Here is a 19,239-nt window from a genome sequence, read left to right as displayed (position 1 = left end):
TGAAATTTCTCATGAAGTGTTTTAAGTGCTTGTCAAATGGTAAAAAAAAAAACATGATAAAGAACTATTTGCTCATCTGTGAGAAATGAAAGCATTACATCCTAGTGATTTTTTTAATTAATTCTTTCAGCTGTTACAACAGGTACCCTCTGGAGAATGAGTAAACACCTTCCTATTATGCAAATCCCTCCTCTGATACGCATCACAACATTTTAGAATTACTGGCAGCTTTGTCTTAAGAGTGGCTGAATGTAAGGAACTGTGATTCTGCACTCCACCATGAAAAGGTCCACACATATTTCCATTCGAGGGTAGTAATCTATTTTAAAACAAGAATTTATTGTGTTATAGTATAAAGACACTAAACACAAAACAAAGTCTTTAACAACATGAATATTGACACAAAATAAAAGCAAGATAGTTTCAAGCCAATTCTGTAACCATTCCATGTGAGAAATTCCAAGTGAAAGAAAGTTACATACACAGGGTCACCCTTGGGAAAGGATGGCACCACCTCCATCTAATTCAAGCCCTTTTTCAGGACATCATAGCATTGTCAGAATAGTTGCATTATTTTGAGGGCTTGAGTGGTATACAAGCTCTGTCTTAGCCCTCCTTGTATAGGTGAACTTACCCACAGATCTACACGAGAACCAATGAGGCATTTCTACTGTAAACTGTAAGACCTGAGGTACATTCTCTTCTAATCTACCTTGCATTTTCTTGATCTAAATATATTATAGGGGGTAGGAGGTTATTAAAGAGCAGCATAAATTTGGTTATTTAACTTCACTATAGTCCATGTGATAGCACAGGTCAATAAAACGTATAATGCTTTGCACTACAAAACCCATCTTCAACAAAATACATATGGTATGTCATAAAGCTTCCCTGAAACCATGTATTGTAGTTTCCCAAGCCACTATATGAAAAGATAACAGAATCTGAGATGTACTTAAGCCATTTCTTCAGACATTACCTGGTCACATTAAGGTCTCTTTCCTGTGGACTATTTTGACAGGATCCATTATGAGAACCATTCATACATTAATTTCTCAATTGTTTCAATTAATACAGAGCAGTGAACAAGACTATACAGATTAAGTATCAGATTACTGCTCTTTCATATGAACCATTTCCAAAAATAACCAGTTTGATGATCTCACAACATTAAAATTTGGCTAAACAAAAAGTTTAAAGTGTAAGTATTTCTTTTGTTTAAAATGACTTTTTTTTTGGCTCTGAAAAGAAAATTAATTCTATGTTTCCAAGGCTCATTGTGAAAATATATATACACATTACATTTATAACCAAAGCTAGATTTTACCATTGAGTTTTAAAGGCCAAGAAATATTTTCAGTACAGTAGGAAAAAAAAAGCAGTTCCTGAAGTATATTGTAGCCTCACTCCACTGCCAGTATCTACAGTTCTGATGTTGTACAAAATACTTCTCTGAAGCAAATCCATCTAAACTCTATCCACCCTGAGTTAAGCATCTATACTTTTTTTAAAGTGTTTTAAACAATAGGTAACAGAGAAGTATGTACAAGGCTATAAAACATCAGTTATCATACAGCAGATTAAAAAAAAAAAATCAGTCTTTTCAGCCAATTTTCTGTTTTTATTGTAGCTATTCATTGTGGATTTGGTTTAGGGATTTTTTTTTTGCTTATGTTTTTACATCAAACTATTACTTGATTTAGACATTCATGCATTAATTGCTTGAGTTTTTTTCTTTTTTTCTTTTTTTTTTTTGAGTGCAACAGTAAGGCAACAGTAAAAAAAAAATCATAGAAATTTTGCATATGTGTAAAGGTATTTAGTTTATAAAAGTGCTTCCTAAAAAGACAACCTAATTGCAGTATCAAAATATTACAGAGTGCTGAGAACAACTGTCATTTCAATAAATGTTGCTCCACAGAAAAATGTCTGACTTTTTAGGCTTTTCCCCCTTTTTTGGTGAAGAAAAGCCTGGAAAAATTGGCATGGCTACGTGGGACAAGCAAGTTAAGAAAATATACTTTAGTCTAAACTTAAATAAGAAGGTCCACACTTTTTTGTGAAAACTTTAAGCCTCTGTCAAAAATGTATTTTTTTTTCTTTTTATAATACAGGATTAAAAGACAAGATGATGCTTACAAGATAAAGAAATAATTTACATGAAAATATCTTCTGACAAAGCTTTTCAATCAAAATATTGTTTTGTAACATTCAAACATGACATACAACACAAAAGAAACAGTGAATGCAAACAAAAAATGTTATATGGATTGCTTTCCAACACATAAATAAATGAAATATTGGTGTAGGCAGTAGGGCTCATGCTGATGGCTAGCAGGAAATAACAGTGTGCAATCTATTTGGAAAAAGCTCTAAAGTACAAATTACAAGCCCAATTATGGACTGCAGTAACTTCAGTTATATCACTGCCATCCTTTATCTCCAAAATAAATTCATGTTTAAATCACTCATACCCTAAATTACTCATACCTTTGCTTCAGAGATATGAATAACTATATACAAAAAGTAGTTTTATTTCACCATAGGGATAACATTGTACCTCTCTGCCAATGACTCTTGAAAAACCGCCCATGTCAAAACAATTTGACAGCAGATAAACAATTTAATAAATACGTAATGATCTTATTATAGTCCTTCAGCTAGGCATGTTAACTTAAGCTGCTAGTTTTGTGGTCACAGTGCATAGAATCCAAATATAAAAGAATGGGCTGGATTTAAGGTAATTGTAAATCCCTTGCTTATAATCCAAATATATCCAAAACTTTCGTAAGCTCTGTCATGCGTAAATCTGTTTTGTGGCAGGAGCAAAACCTTTCCCTGGTACAATGTCCATTGCCGGCAATGGATGCACCAAAACCGCCAAGGAGCTCAGTGTTATTGCACAATATATGAAGACCTGGAATTCTTCCAAAAGCTAAAAATAAAAATAATGGAATTATTCTGACATTTCTGGACACCTGCATTAATACTGTATGACTAATAAAAGCATGTCAGTTGCATGGACTGAACCAGCGATCAACATGCGCCCAGAATGCACACTAGTAAAAATGCAGTCAAAGGAAGTAGTCTTCATTGCCTATAGGTCACTTCCAGTCAAAGGTTAAAGTTCAAAGACTGAATGATCAAAGTGCTCATTTTCTCAGTAGGACTATCTTCTGCTACGAGGATCACAAAATGGTGGCATCAACATGTGTCATCTTTAAAATAAAAGAAGAGCATTTATGGAAAACATATAAACATTCTAATTCCAAATTAGCAAGGTGTGATAGGCAGAAACAATTCTAGTATAGTAACATAGTAGTAACATGCAGAGGAAATACCCTGATTGAGTGAGTCATTTTCTTCAATAATGACTCAGGGAGAAAAGAGTATCAAAAATGAAACTTCCAAAATGCACATACACCTCCAAAGATATCAATATTAGCAAATACTCCATTAAAACGTCATTTTATAACTCCGCTGACAGTCATTTCCATGCTTGATACTTAGAAAACCACCTGCCAGGAAAATGAAAAATCAAACATACTTAACATTTTGCACCCTTGAAGTACAGCAGATCCACAACAGTTATCGAATTAAGACATCCTTTTATAAGGAATATATAAAGATAAGACCTGGCAGAGTGAGCTGCTTCTGATGCATTCTCAACCCCTTATACATTTATATGTATAAATATATATACACATATATATATACATATATTAATATTATTTATCAAGACTCAACACAAAACAATAGCTGATTTATGCAAAAAGAATAGGTTACTACTACAATCCTAAAATCTTAAACCTGAAAGTAAAATACATATACTAAAATTTAGATACTTTGATTAGACAAAACATACTATAAAAATGCATGCTCTATGCCTATCTTTTCTGCATTATGCTCCATATTAATACTCTCCCTTTTAAACATTCTCCTTCACACATCAACCTGCAGTATATATCTGCATCTGCTAACAATAAACATTGAGTTGTTAACAGAAAGCAAGCTTACTGTCTGCCTACTTATTTTTAAAGGACTTACTTGTTAACCTCCCACACCTAAAAAATGTAGCCTCATAAACATTCTACATTCTCACGGGAAAATATTATATCAAAGCTATTACTTGTAATTTTTTTTTAAATTTTTTAGTAGGCTACTGTACATGTAAAAAAACAGACAAGTATGCAAAAGAGAGAGAGAAGGGATATTTAAATGGCATACTAAAATTTTACACTAAATATCAGAGAAAACACTTTCCACTTAAGAAAAAAACAAAACCAAACCAACCTCCAAACCCAAAAGCAGCAAGGAAGTGCTGGTTGAAAACAAACATCATTGCCTTTCCCTTCCTCCCTGTCCCCTCCTCGCTGCCTGCCCCCCTCCCCCTCCACCCAAAAAAAATCTCCCTCCTGAGAACAACAAAGGAATTCAACAGCTTTATGAAACCAATTTCAGTCTGGATACCCAGGTAAACCTTATCTGGAGGATCCTCCTCTGCCTTTAACACAACATGAGCAACTCCCAGATTGAAATTCAGCAGGAAACTCAATGTACAGTTGAAACAGACATTGGGTAGGGCAGACAATCTAGAAATATTTTCAATGATCAGGAACTTTAAAACAGGGCTTGTGAGGACATCATTATGTAGCAAACAAAGCTCCATGCTATGCTCGTGGAATAAGCTGCTGCGTTGGGGCAGTGATGATACAACAGATTAAAAGCTCTGTATTAAGTTGAATGTAGACACATATTTACATGTCAGAATACATCTCACAGTGCCACTTCATCACTTTGTGCTCATCTGGGTTTGCTTTACATCAGCTCCTAACAATGGCCTATTTTACTCTCAGGTAAATGAACTCCAGACATACTGAAAAAAACCTATTTTCCTTCAAATGCATGTATTAATACATGTGACAGACTTCTTCGTATCTCTTCAAAACATAGAGCTAAAATGTCACATTAAAGCTAAACCAGTCCAATGGGCAGCTGACAGCAGAAGTGGCAGAACCACTCTGCTTCTCTCTCCACAGGTTGTTGTATTAGCACTGCCATTTAATTTCTCACAGCAGTTACCCTTGGACAGATGGTTTTCTTTCCTGAGTTTCCTGGGATTGTTTTTTCTTCCCTCACTTATCCAACCAAATGTATTTCAACCACTAGATTAGATACAGGACACTTTAGTTGAAGCATCAGCAGAAAATAAACATAACAGAAGCATCTTTTAACACTTCCAATTTTACTATAACATACCATTTCTTTAAACCTGTTTAGAAAATAGACAATTAAAAGATCATGCCTTGGCAAACTTGCTCTATGTCCACATAGGAGAAATAAAATTAACTGAGAAAAGATGCAACTGACACACGCACAAAACTGGAACAGAAAACACTCTTACATTTATGAAATTTTTGTCCAGTGGACATCAGGAAAATTTTATTTCTTCATGTAAGAATTTATGGTGGTAGGGAGCCCAAAGAATTTTTAATCAAGACAGTATGAGTTATTTAAATTAACTGACTTTCTTTCTCTTGCCTCAGGTTGGTTTTTAGGTTGCTCTGAATTTGAGAAGGGGTAAGGTTTTCTGACTTCCAGAAAAAAACACTGCCTAGTTACTTCATAGTAACTAAAATACCCATTCAATGAACTGTAAGCCATGGGTTTGAACCACAATAATATAGCGACCTTCAGAATCAGTAACTCAGACTTCTTTTCACACTAAGTTTGTTTTGCTTAACACAAATTCAACTTCATGATTAAGAAATAAAAGTAATATCTGCAGACTGTTCTCCTTTTATAGACTTCTGTTCTAAATCAAAATGAGACTAGTACAAATTAACAGTAGACAGAACATATTTTAATCACAAGATAAAGCAAATAAATTGAATTTTACCTGTTTCTCTTTAAAAGAAAGTGAAAATAGAAAGTTAACAAAATCTCTCCCAAAACTGTCATTTAAGAGAAACCAAAACCAGAAATGGAGAAGCACCAAACACATTACAAGAGTGTGAAAACAGAGAGAGAAAAGAAAGTGACTGCTGAATAATATAGTGAGCATGAAAAATCTATCCTTGTGTGCAATATGATTATTATTCTTGGAGTCAACTTTAAAAACAACCACGTGATAGTCCCAAGTTTGTTAGATATACCATAATCTCATGACATATAGCGCTTCTCTTACTGTACCTGAAGCCATCTTGTTTTGGAGTTACTATTACTGTATTATGAGAAACAGAGTTTTTCATTCTGTTGTATTACCATATGTCAAAACCCCATGGGTCTCAGCAAGTATTATGAAACTATCAAGTTTTTCTTGTTAGATCATCCATGGGCTTCCAAGAATCTTAAGAATTTTAGGGGTGAAGACTTTGGAATTTGCCTCTCCAGTCATAACTCTCACTGCCTCAAAATACTTGTTCTAATTTCACTTCAGGGACAGAATATATCCTGGAGTGGGGAGGCCATGAAAGTAAAGGATGTCTTATGGAGGAACCTTTAGCAAGAGGCAGTGATGGAATCAACTGTTCTGCACAAGCATAGAGTATTACCTGCTCTGACATATCCCTTCCCAAAGTACTTGTGCTTCCAGTAACTACCGTTTGTACAGAATTTTCCTAGGGAAAGCAAGGAAAGCATTGCTAGTAAGAGAGGAGAGAAACAAAGCATGGCCCATCTCTACCCTCTTCTTCTCTCTTTCCTCACCAATGGAGTGGATAAGACAAGCACATACAGCCAACTGCAGCTCTGGGTGGAGGATGACAAATGCTGAGGCAAAAGAAAGAAACCACACAGTATAAAGCAAAACACAGAACATATGGAAAGAAAGAAAAAAGCACAAAAGCAAAGCAAACCCCAAACCAAAACCAAACCAAGAAAAAAAACCAAAAAAACAAAAAACCAACGTAACACTAGCACTACAGACACTAGCAGTTTTAATGTGGTTTTTTTTCCTTCTTTATCGTGTCCATGGAGAATCTTATCACTAAATTATTATTGAGGATTAGTTTTTAGGAGCCTTTGAAGTCAGTCAACTGTCCCATACTGGAAATTCTGATTAAGAGTGGAAATCTATCAAAACACATAGCTGTTTACAAATATATAGGTATCTTTTCATCAACGTAGAAGTTTTCAAAGTGTTAATAACAACAACAACAACGGTTTAGAGCAGAACTTAGTTTCATCATGGACTTTCTCCAATCCCAAACTTTAAACTTGTCATGGACTGATACACTTTACAAGAATTTTCATTTAAAGTCAATCCTACAATTTAAAACATGTTTAAATTTCCCCCAAAAATTATTCAAATGTGATATAGAAAAAAAAATCACAGCAGAGTATCTCAGAAACAGGATTTAAATAACTCACTGAATTAAAAAAAATAGTTTAATGCTTTGAACACATTTATCCTACTTTCCTACAATTTAATTACTTTCAGCCTGAAAAGAAGTTAAATGTCTCTGGTCCTAGTTAGATACTCACCATGATACCACCATTTTGTTTTCTTTGGATTCTTGTTACATGTTCTTACATAAAATGAGTTATCTGGAGGTCGCCTCTGCAACAGAAGAAAAGACCTACAAATAATCAAACAATCCTCATATTGTAATACATGAGCTATTTAATGAGCTTATGAAAGATTACCATGTGAAGGCAGCAAAAACGAGGTAACAGGATGGACTAGACCTTTTTGGTCAAGAAAAATCTCTTAAAGATCCAGGTAACAAATTCTTACTTGAGATAATCCAAGAAAATAAAACAGTAAAAAATATCAAACAGTTTGGTGATAAATAGGGGGAGAAAAGAAATGAAAAAAGAAAAAACCAACAAACAAACAAACAAAAGAAACTAACTCACAAGAAATAGCTGTTGTTCAAAAAACCCCCCAAAATTAAATTTCTTTGCAATTTGGAATCTAATTCTGATGCATTACATCCAATTCCCATTCTAAGGCTCAGCTTAGAGTGGGTGAAAAATGAATTTAAGTATCTGATCATTGTTACATATTCTTCAGTTTTCTTCATAAGTGCTATCATTTACAAAGCTCATGGGATACACTACAATACAAAGCCATTTTGGGGTGTTTTTTTGACTACATACATGACTAGGACTGATTGAGATGCAAAATAAATAGGCACGTTTGGATAGCACATAGGGACAAGCTCAGACCACATCTAACTTCCACAGACAGCCCTCTGCGAAAGAAATGGTCAAAAGTGAAAGGGCAATCTCTTTACAAAAAGGTCTAAGGTATTAGTGCCAAAAAAGCAGCTTAGCACCGTTTAGTTCCCTATGAAAAATGAAAATTCCCTATGAAATGAAAATTGTCAAGCTCATTGAAATAGTACAGATGCAAAGTTAGAAGTATCTGCACTAAAGACATTTCACTAGTCTTTCTGTACTGCCTTTGGAGGAAGGATAATTTTACAAAGGATTGTCCTGAAGCATGATTGAACTTCACAGTCAGTACAACTGGAAGGGTTCCATCCACTACTCTTTTCCAGTTATGATATATAAGCAGGTTACCATGAAAACAGTGGCAAAGTACTTACTGCACTGTTTATTTTGCAGTTCTAGCTTAGTATTTTCTCAGTGGTAGAAATGTAGATACAGTAGTTTTGGCTATTTTAGAATTTGAGAAATGAAAATTTTACTTTGTAAAGTAGAAAATTCCTAACTTTTATTCATTCTACTTCAACAGTGCTAAAAAAGCCCATACCTTTTCTTTGCAGCTGGAAAGCATGCTAATAATGCTAAGACAAACAGATTGCACTGAGAGGGCTGGAGACCAGTCTTCCGTTAGAATGGATAAACAGATATGACCATTGCTATAAACATGAGGATGAACAGGGATATTGTCTCCAGTAAACATGACCTAAAAAAAAAGAACAAAAACAACTAATTTATAGTCCCACTTTTAAATAAAACTGTATTGGTTTGGGGAAAACAATATAATCTTATTTAAGAAGCAGGTCTGCCATTTTTACTTACACTAAATAACACACTTTACCTTGCTGGGTTAATTCAATTTTGGAAACTACTATGTGAAACATAAAACAATCAATGGAAGCCTAAATACTTAGCGAAGATGGAGTTAAAGAAGAGGTTAAATATAGGGGATTTTCTATTAATATTTATACAGCATAGAAAAATGCAAAGGTAACAATGTAAAGACAGTGCAAAATCTTGCAGCCTCAGTCTTCCATGTCCTAAGGAATACAGCTGTCTAGCCAAAACATTGGATTTTCATGATTTGATAAGCCACAATGTTATATACCAAGCACAACAAGATTCACAAATTAATATTTCTATAAACCTGGACATAAAAGAAATAAAGTTCTGGATAACTCATCCAGGTTCCAACACGAAGAATAAAATTAAAATTCATCAGTCTTATTGACTATAAATAAAGATTGTGAAACCAAAGCATGTTACCAAATAGGAAACATTTTTAAAACATTACTTCAAATTCAAAAAATTTTATTTGACATGGAGAATACGGAAGAAAAGCATTTAGAACCTGAACTCCTCTCTTATATTAAAAGATACTATCAGAGACAAAAAAAGGCTAGAAAAGCAACATTGACAACCACTGCTCTTTTATCAAGTTTTTGTCAAACTCATTGGTTCAGGACCAATGGAAAGAGAGTAAAAATGAAATCTTCATATCAGTATTTTACTCCTGAATTCCTTTTCCAACTCCTCTTATGCAATAAAAGCATAAATCTCAACCACTCATAACTATAACATCTAGCAGTTTCTTAAGTGTTTTTAAGCTATATAGGTATGCATGGAAATATGCAAACATGATCACAACACACCCACCTCCTCACTGTAACAAGAAGCAACACCTTCATCATACAGAAGACTGAAATTAGAGAGCTTAATTTATCTGCAAAATGGCAGATAGGTTTCTAAGGCATACGAGAAACTAGATGCAGAATGATTTTTCATAGGCCTTTAAACTGGTATTTCTTAAGCATTGAAGGGCTTACCTTCATAATCCTGTAATGTATTTCATTTGTAGCTAATATCCTACTTTTACATGACAACCTGAACTAGGCAGACTAGGTAAGTGAAAGCATGCAGTCTATGACAGAGAACATACATTTAAAGGCAGAAAACATCAAAGTGATTGAAGTAGCACAAGTGAAAACTGTCAATTCACAGTAACTAGATTTGCAGGAGAGGTAATTATGACCCTACTGCACAGCAATGTTTGAAAAACTGAAGTTCTAGTCATCTAAACCAATCCAGTATCCAGTACTTAAATTTTCAATTGTTTTCTGTGATAAAATGCGGTGTAGATATACAGATCTAATTTGCTGCTTAATAATAAATTGCACAGAGCCACACACACAGGTTGGGTAATGAAGATGAACAGCCTGGAATCAAATTAAACTGGCCACTCTCTTGTGGATCACCTCTAAGTAGTACCTTGCAAACCTGATGAGGTGCAGAAGTACCAGTTCTGGTGGCCAGCTTGTTCTGTAAAGACTCAAAGTCAGCATTCTAGTGTTTATCACAGAACCTAAAAAGATGTTAATTTTTATGGCTTAAGTGTTTCTCACAGCTCCATGCTTCAGTTTTAGCATCAACAAGAGAAGTTGCAGAGATCATTTCTAGAACTCTGAGCAGAAACAGACAGGACAAGAGCTAAGGCACTCTTGCTATTCTCCCTCCTTTTTCAGAAAAGAGGGGTGACAGCTGACCACTACTCTTCTCAGCCATATTTTAAATGCTTCTCTCAGGTAGTGGAGGAATGGATGCACAGAGCACATTCTGCAGTCTCTAAGTTATGCTGTCCCTTCAGTTCCCTAGGTTGTCTTGAAAGCAACACAGTACCACATACCTCAGCTATAACACTATTTGCAGGTCTCTCACGCCATGTATCTATGAGAATCCCTATCAGAAGCACAGTATTTCTTCAGCTGTATTAACAGTGGCAGCAGAGAAGATGCAAGAGTCTTAAAAATCAACCAGAAAAAATATGTTGAAAGTAAGAAGGGACGAAGCAGCAGTTTATTATTTACTTGGCTCCTACATCACAGTAAAGGGGATCTTCCTACTTTACCGTGTATTTCATGACATGAGTATCAACATCTAAGAAGCCTCCAGTTCACACTATTTTCATCTGCCCAAGCAGACAACAGAGCCCTATACTTCACTGCAGAATCATTTGTAAGGAAAAGGCATTTGCACAATGTGTTTAATAAAAATTGATTAAGTGAACCTGACATGAGGCTATGTGGATAGTACAGTACTCAGCACACGTCATACAGCAGTAACCTGAAGGTAGCAGTAAGAGAGAAAGAAGGCAGCAGTTACCTGAGGAGAATCAAAAGGATACCGACTACTAAACTTAAATAAAAGCTGAAATTTTTCCCCTTCATAGAGCGTTCCTGGAGCACCTTCCATGTCTACAATCCACCTAAAGAATAGGGGAAAAAGCTGTTAGCATTGTGGACTGACAAATCAATACCTGTACTCCTGGAGCACTGCACTAATCAAATCAAACATCAATCACAGCCAGACTGTCTAACTTCTAACAATTACAAAGGTGAGCAATACATCAAGCCTGTACTTGAAAGAAACGAGCTTGGTGTTTCGCATACAGGCACTGACACAGTGATGCAAATTATAAATGTAATTGTAACCTGAACTATACACAGACCCATCAGTTCCCAAGAAATGGCTGTTTATGTGAGATGACAAAGTTGAAAAAAAAACCTGCTTGAAAACTCAGAAGGTTTGGAAGGAAACAAACTAGTACACATTCTCTTTTTGTTGTTTTACTTATCTGTCAAGGAAAACATCAATACAGTTTATTAAAATCTGTAACAAAGGGGAAAGGGCAAAGCTCATCTTGTACTTACATCTGTCAAAAACTCAGAAATTAAATGGTATCTTGCAGGTAATGGAACCCAAACTGGAAAAGTTAGTAGTCTAAAAATTAAAAGGTCCCAGCAAATTAGAACAAAACAAAACAAAGGTAATTTGAATCTGTAATGAAGATCACACCTCAACATATCAGTATTCATTTTTCTCTGCTTCTGGTCCTTCCACCATAATAACACTAAAGTAGCTGACCGGTGGAGATGCTGGGGAAGAGGGTGGTGGTGCCGTATGTGGGAGTTTTATTGTTAGGTTTGCACTGTGGTTTTTTAAAACAGCTAACACCAGATGATTTCCATATTGTTCCAACACATACAGCAACATTCTGCTGTCTAACTTCTATGATTTTAGAGTTCTACTGTTGACCGCTTAATACCACCCTTCGCAGCATCACTTTCCCATTTTTGGTTGTTCACCTTTCACTGAGTTTTACAGATCTAAGCAACATGATAAGGTAAAGAGACTGCAAAGATACTCAGATATGGTTTACATCAACTAAAGGAAGGCAGCTGAGATTTTGCAGAATAGCAGTATACTCAGAAAAGTTGGCATCTCCAGCTGGCAGCTGTGATGATCCTGTTCTCAACCTCTCCATCCTCCTGTAATGTATACTCTCCCTCTGTATTTAAGTCATGCACATTTTTTATTTTCCCCTCTATCACTCTTTGTGGGGGTTTTTGCTGGTTGTATTGTTGTTGTGTTTTAGGTTTGGGCTTTTTTTGAGAAAAACTACATCTTTAAAAAACTACATATTTAATAAACTGCTAGCTCTCACAGCCTTCAAGATGAATGCATCTTCAACAGGAGCACGGTGATGGCTGTACACTGAAGCTGGATGAAATATTTTGTGTTTTAACTTTGAAGATGAAGATTAATCAAAGATGCCTTCGATTTAATCTATCTGCACTCCAGATCATTTATCTCTTCTTATGCCTTCTGCTTTTATATTTATATACACAGTGCACCAATACTCTTTAGATTTATTGGTTCTTGTGATCCAGAACTCCCACTTTCAAGTTTTTAAAATAGTTTACTTTAGTAAGTAGAAGATAACTTCGCCTGGACATTGCTCCTTTTATGGTCAAGGAATCAGTAGAACCCATATTTCCTGTTTTACAGTTTAGCTTCCTCAAATTTCTAACCCTCGTATATTTAAAATAAAAGATTGCTCAGTGTTTTAAATGACCCAGTTACATCATCTGATCCAATTATTTTATTCAACATCTTTAAAACCCAAGCAAGTATTGCTACACAAATTTTTAACACAACCAATTCAAAGTGTAACTTGATTAATGAATTCAAAACATGCTACCTAATACCAAAAACCCACAAAGAGAAAAAAATATAATTTTACTTGTGACAGGAAGTTTCTAAAAGAGTGACAGTTTCAAAATCTAGCATGACAGTAAATAGAAAGTTTTTATGTGCAAGGTATTGAAAGGTATAAAAGCTGTACAGGGCAGAAATTATAATGAGGAAGTACCCTTGAAAAAGAGAGATCCTTTTCCATCTGCTCCACACCTTAACAGTTTTTTGTTGAAATAATTGAATACCACTTACAATATTCGACTGACTCATTTTTGCAGAAAACTAAAAACTGCTACTGAAGCTACTTCAATGCATCTGCATGAAGTACCACAAAGGCCAGCGTCATTTAAAAAGCAGTGAGTGTTTAACTCAGTCTGTGTGAACCTCAGAAAAGCCTCATGTAACATGGTCTGAGCACCACCACGTAAAATGCAGATGTGAAAACATCAGAATTCAGCTCTATGCTTTCAGCTGCTCCATCCATCAATAACATAGTCCACAACATATAATCTGAGATCACACTATCATCAATGTTTACACATGCTCAACTTTTAACATTTCTCTAAAATGAAACTAAGAAAGTTATGAGAAAAAAAAGTCCCACAGTCTGAATCTTTTGAATTTCCATCAGTTAAAAAATAGATTAATACCATTAACAACTCCTGTCCATTTCAACAGATACAGAATATTTTACCACGTTTCTCTTCCCAGTTCATGAATCACCAAGAAAGCTAAGGCAGGGAAAAAACTGCCAACAAGTGTACCCAGATAACTTTCCTTTTTAAGAAGTTTTCTCCACTTGCCTTAGAGAAAGAAGGTAATGAAAATTAACAACTATGATATATATCCTATTCAAGTATCACAGAGCTCTAAGACAGCTACTCCATTACTTCAATAAATCTGAATGAGTTTTGGAGGTTAGTAGTTATGAAAGATAATTAAATTATTTTATTCTAAAAATGCACAAGCTTTTACCAATTGCCAGTTTGTTAGACAGTAAAATGCCTAATTAAAATTTCATTAATTGACTATCCCATTCCTGAAATTCCCAACACATTACTGCAATATGCTTATTAAGGAGAACAATGTTTCATTGCCTGGACCAAAAGAAAAATCCACAAAGTTACATGGAGTAAGTGGTGGAATTGTGAACTTCTCATTACTTAGTCTTTTCAGCATGATAGCAAAAGTAAAACAGAATATATACTTACTGTGTAATTGAATTTTGTACACTCTTTTCATCTAGAGTCATTCCTGGAGGTGGATCATTTTGAAATGCCAATAGTTCTTTTTGTAATCGTTTCTATAAAGAAATTGTATGGAATATTTGAAATACTAAATAAAGTTCAACAATAAACATGCACACTTAAGTACACCTCATCAATTTTTGAAAGGTAAAAGTAGTTTTACTAGACAATTAAAAAACAAAATGAAATGAAAGGTGAGAAAGAAGGATAATCCCTCCTAGAAATTTAACTGAAGACACAGGCAAAATAAGTTAGAAGTTTTAAATTTACTTTTTGGGTAAAATGCAAAGGCACTTATATTTGCAACACTGCAAAGGGAAGAGCTGTTGTGTTACAAACTACACAGAGGTATAACTGAATTTGTTGTATTACAAAAACATCTATAAGAGCTCTATCTCTAACAGCAAACATTTTACATTTACACAACATCATTAGATTTATAATTAAATCTACAAGATTTTAACAGCACAGCTTCCTCCTCTACGTAATCTAAGACACTTCCATTTGGCAACTGTGAAAGCCTTTGCCTTGTTCTAACATCATCCCCGAGGACAGAGCAGAAAACTAAAACAAGACTACTTGGAATGCACAACACAAACTAAAATATTTACACTAACTGCACCTCAGAACCTACAGTCATAGCATTTATTAAAGTGTTAGGGCAGTAGCTCAGGTCATTCTTGCCTATTTTGACAGAGATATTTCGGCCACTGCAACCAGCTGTTTCTATACCAACCACCAGAACAGTTCTTTACAATCTATTGAGCAAGGGAAATGCAACTCTGAAGTGATGTCATTGACACTGCTCTCAGAGTCAATTTTCTCCATATAAACAGTTACGCAAAATGTTTTGTCATTTCCAGGCCATCTAGATGACAAAAAAATGCAAGGCTTTCTCATTTCTACTGTCTTTTTTCCTGCTAACAATTTTAAGGTTACTATGTACAAGTTCACTTCAACCACACTACTAGTCAAAATTATCTTATACTGCAAAGGAATAAAAATATATAATTTGGGTATTTAGTACCTCATTTCCATTCAATATCCAATTCTTAAAAACACAGGTTTATCACACACTTGTAGCTGTTTTCCAGTGCTTAGTAGAACTTAAAAAAATTTCCAGGCAAAAATGTATTTGAAATTGGACTACAATAAATTCAACCACACAGCTCAAAGAAAAGGCCCTTATACATTCGCAATTTACATTCTGAAAATATTGAAATAGCTTTCTGTCTCTTTCAAGCAGCCCTGAAAACTTCCTCGGGCTTCTACACTGAAAGTTCCTAGCTGGCACTGAGGTATAATACAAACAAATTTAAAATGACATTTTCATAAGCTGTATACATCACTCACGCATTGAAAAACAGGTTAGAATCCTAGTATTTTTTTTTTTCTTTCTGCCATGCAAAGGAGCAAAGTTACAAAACCATTTTATAAATCCTTCATTTGAATGCCAGAGATGTTTTGAAGTCAATTCTCTTTCTGGCACTTCCCCAGACCACCATCAAATAAAGCTCAAAGGCAGTCAACATTCATACACTTTGTCAAGTAGAGAAATATTTAAAAAGTTCAGAGATGAGAACCTTTTATGACAATAGAAATTCAAACTCCCCTAGAGAGGAGATTTGGAAACATTGGTTACAAAATAGCAAAGAACAGATGTATATAAGAGCAGCAAATAATTCAGTAGATCCACTTCCTTACACATGCAAACCAACTATACAACTTTGTCTTTATAAAAAGGAGCCTAAAATGCATTTTAGATTTTAACTAAAATCAGAAACGTTAAGCTATCAGTGTCTGACAGTTATCTGAAGAGAGAAAATTTTGTCTGTTATGTACCCTAAAAGAAAATTTCAAATTACCAACACTTAAAATATTATCTAATTTCACGTTTGCACCTTTGGCCCTTTCTCCAGCAACCATCTTTTCAGTCTAACACACTCAGTCATGCTTTTATCCATCTCACTAGTGCAAAAATATCCTCTGTTTCACAGGTTTTTGGCTCTCACATACTATGTTTATGGTCCTTTCTGAACAAAAACGCCAGTAGCAAAAAGAAAAAAAATTAAATGTATACTTGAATGACAGAGTACCACTGATGTGCTCTGATCCTAAAACACTTGCTGACACTGGCACGAGGGCCTGTCCATTCAGCATCAATAATACATACAGACAATATACTGCTTCTCATTGTTTGCAATTCAAAACAAAACTCAAAAAACGTATCCCAGAGAAACAGCAGGAAATACTATTTATACTTTGGGTCAAATGAGTCACATCAAACAAAAAATATTTTTAAAGAAATTATTTCCTTGTTAGCCAACTCAAAAAAGTATCAACATAAGCCAGGAAAGGAAAGTCAAAGAAGGTATAAGCTCTCCCACCCATAAAAAATCCTGGAAAACTGGAAAAAACTGATGAGCAGAAGGCTACAGTACTCAACAACTGGGTTGGGAGTTTTTTGCTTCAGTTTTCAATGGCAACCTCTCTTCCCACACCACTAAAGGGGATGGACAGCAGCAGGTAACGAAGTCCCTTCCACTTTAAGTGAAGGTCAGGTTCATGACCACTTGAGGAACCTGAACATAAACAAATCTCTGGGACCCAACAGCCTGCATTCCAGACTCCTGAGCAGAATTGGTTGATTTAATTGCCAAGCCACTTTCCATATTCAAACGTCATGGCAGTCAGGTGCTAAGTCTCAGGTGACTGGAAAAAGGGTAAAAAGGAGGACAGCAGCCTGTCAGCCTCACCTCTGTGCCTGGGAAGTTCATGGGACACATCCTCCAAAAAGCTGTACTCTGACACATGCAGGACAGAAGGGATTCAGGACAGCTACCACGGCTTCACCGTGGTGAAGGACTTGAATGGCTGAGATGTTTTGAAGTCCTGCCTGACCAACCCAGTGACCTTCTACACTGGAGTGACGAAATCAGTGGACAAGGGAAGGGCTACAGATGTCATTTATCTGGACTTCTGGTAAGTGTTTGGAATGGTCCCTTACAGGACCCTTCTCTCTGTGTTGGAGAGAGACAGATTCGATGGGTAGTCTGTTCGTAAGGATAAGGAACCCCAGACTGCTCCTGGATAACGAATAGGGTGGACAGTCACATCCAGGACAGTTGGAATGAAATGATCTTTACAGTCCCTTCAAATCCAAACCATTCTATAATCAGTTCCACGTGACCTCTATTCACAGCTCTCAGTGGAAATATCAATAAAAGAAAAAAAAAAACCTGTGCCATTCCCATATAAAGCTGAAAAGAGCATGTTCAGTAGAAAATGACTGTTATCTATTAAGTCACAGAAAAGAACCCAGAAAAGCAAGACTAACTCTGTCAGTGTTATAATGAAAACAATTTATACCTAATAAATTTATCACATTGAAATAACGGAATCCACAAAAGCCCTGACTATGATTATCTATTAAGCACAGGAAACTCCAGTGCAGTTCTGATTAATGGAAAATTCCTAGACACAGCTCCTCACTGGATAGGGAAAGAAGGGATTTAGAGGTGAAGAAACATACACCTCCTCTGGATTTGTTCTTGATTCAGAGCAATATCCCAAACAAAACCAAGTTTCAGCAAAAGGCATTATTTCCTTCAGCCTTACAGTAACCTCTCTAACCCTATGTTTGCCTAAAGAACCTGTATTCCATTATCTCCACTATACTACACCTTGATGGAGGAGATCAGCACTGCTCCCTCACAAATAAAGAGGCTCTCCCCCTAGAATTATTCAGGACAGAAGAGCAACAACTGCTACTAGAAATGGCAGAGAACTTAGTTTTTCTTATCTCCAGCTATACTGACTATGTAGATAATTTGCCTTGAAAGTGAAGATCAAAAGAAGTATCTTGTAATAAATTCCTGGATTTCTCCAGTCCTCAATGACAGGAATTCTGATGGTGTTAAACAGTTTAAACAGTTCAAGTGGGAAAAATGTTTTCAAAGACTTCCTAAGTATTATTCTTGCCACTAGAGACAGAAGTAAGGCAGTTTATATACAAAGATAATTACTTCTATTGGACCAACAGACACACATTTAAGATATAATTTAAGCCCATTATTTGTTGGGGGGATTTTTCCCTGGCTGGAAAAATAAAATATTCTCTATATTTCAAAATGCTCTACTATTCCATTAACCACACCATACAAGTTAATCATTCCTAATCTAATTAACATACCTGGGTAACTTTAAGAGGCTTTCACCACACATTTTCAAACTTTGGGGTTTTTTTTTAATCAAACATCAACTCAATTATCTCTGTACAGAATAACAGAGAACTGTCTATAGACCTTTTCCAGAACATGAGAGTACTCTATAGCAACTGGAACAAAATAGTAGAGGGCACAAAGAGCCTACTAACCAGAATTCATTCAAACAGTGAAAAAAAACTTTTAATAGAGAGACTCAGCAATATTTAGAAAATATTCTTTAAATCAACTTCTGTGGTCAATGCATTCCAGTGTTTCACTACCCTTGGTATAAAATGTTTCTTTTGTATCTTTCTGAGATAAGTCATGTTCCAATTTGTATCTACTGGCCTTTGTCTTCCCACTGTAGCTCTGTTTTCCCTTGATATCCTTCTACTGTGTTGTTGTAGGCATCAGGAAGATCTCTCATTTGCCTTCTCTTGCGCTCCAGATGTGGCCTCAAGTACCAGAAGAGAACAATCACTCTCCTCCAGCTGCTGGCTCCACGCTTGCACAGACAGCCCCATGTGCAGCTAGAGATATTCAGAACACTTGAAGATATTTTCCACAGATATTATGAAGGA

The 19,239-nt window shown here is 35.5% G+C and overlaps 1 protein-coding gene across 5 annotated transcripts in view; it reads right to left on the bottom strand.

The window, feature by feature from the left end:
- Window positions 1-298: 298 nt before the first annotated feature.
- The window catches only part of UBE2W (ubiquitin conjugating enzyme E2 W), a 32,160-nt gene continuing 13,219 nt past the window's right edge, over window positions 299-19,239 (bottom strand). For 2 of the 5 annotated variants that reach the window (XM_063392495.1, XM_063392504.1), the window contains exons 2-6: window positions 14,418-14,509; window positions 11,332-11,434; window positions 8,723-8,878; window positions 7,486-7,561; window positions 3,525-6,771 (exon numbers count right to left, since the gene is read on the bottom strand). In XM_063392495.1, the coding sequence (XP_063248565.1) occupies window positions 6,599-6,771; window positions 7,486-7,561; window positions 8,723-8,878; window positions 11,332-11,434; window positions 14,418-14,509 (600 nt within the window). In that variant the 3' untranslated portion in view covers window positions 3,525-6,598. The other 3 variants (XM_063392514.1, XM_063392524.1, XM_063392485.1) reach the window with 3 other exon arrangements.

Source organism: Prinia subflava, chromosome 1 (genome assembly GCF_021018805.1).
Source record: "Prinia subflava isolate CZ2003 ecotype Zambia chromosome 1, Cam_Psub_1.2, whole genome shotgun sequence".
Taxonomy (NCBI): Eukaryota; Metazoa; Chordata; class Aves; order Passeriformes; family Cisticolidae; genus Prinia; species Prinia subflava.
This window is presented reverse-complemented; position numbering and strand designations above follow the sequence as displayed.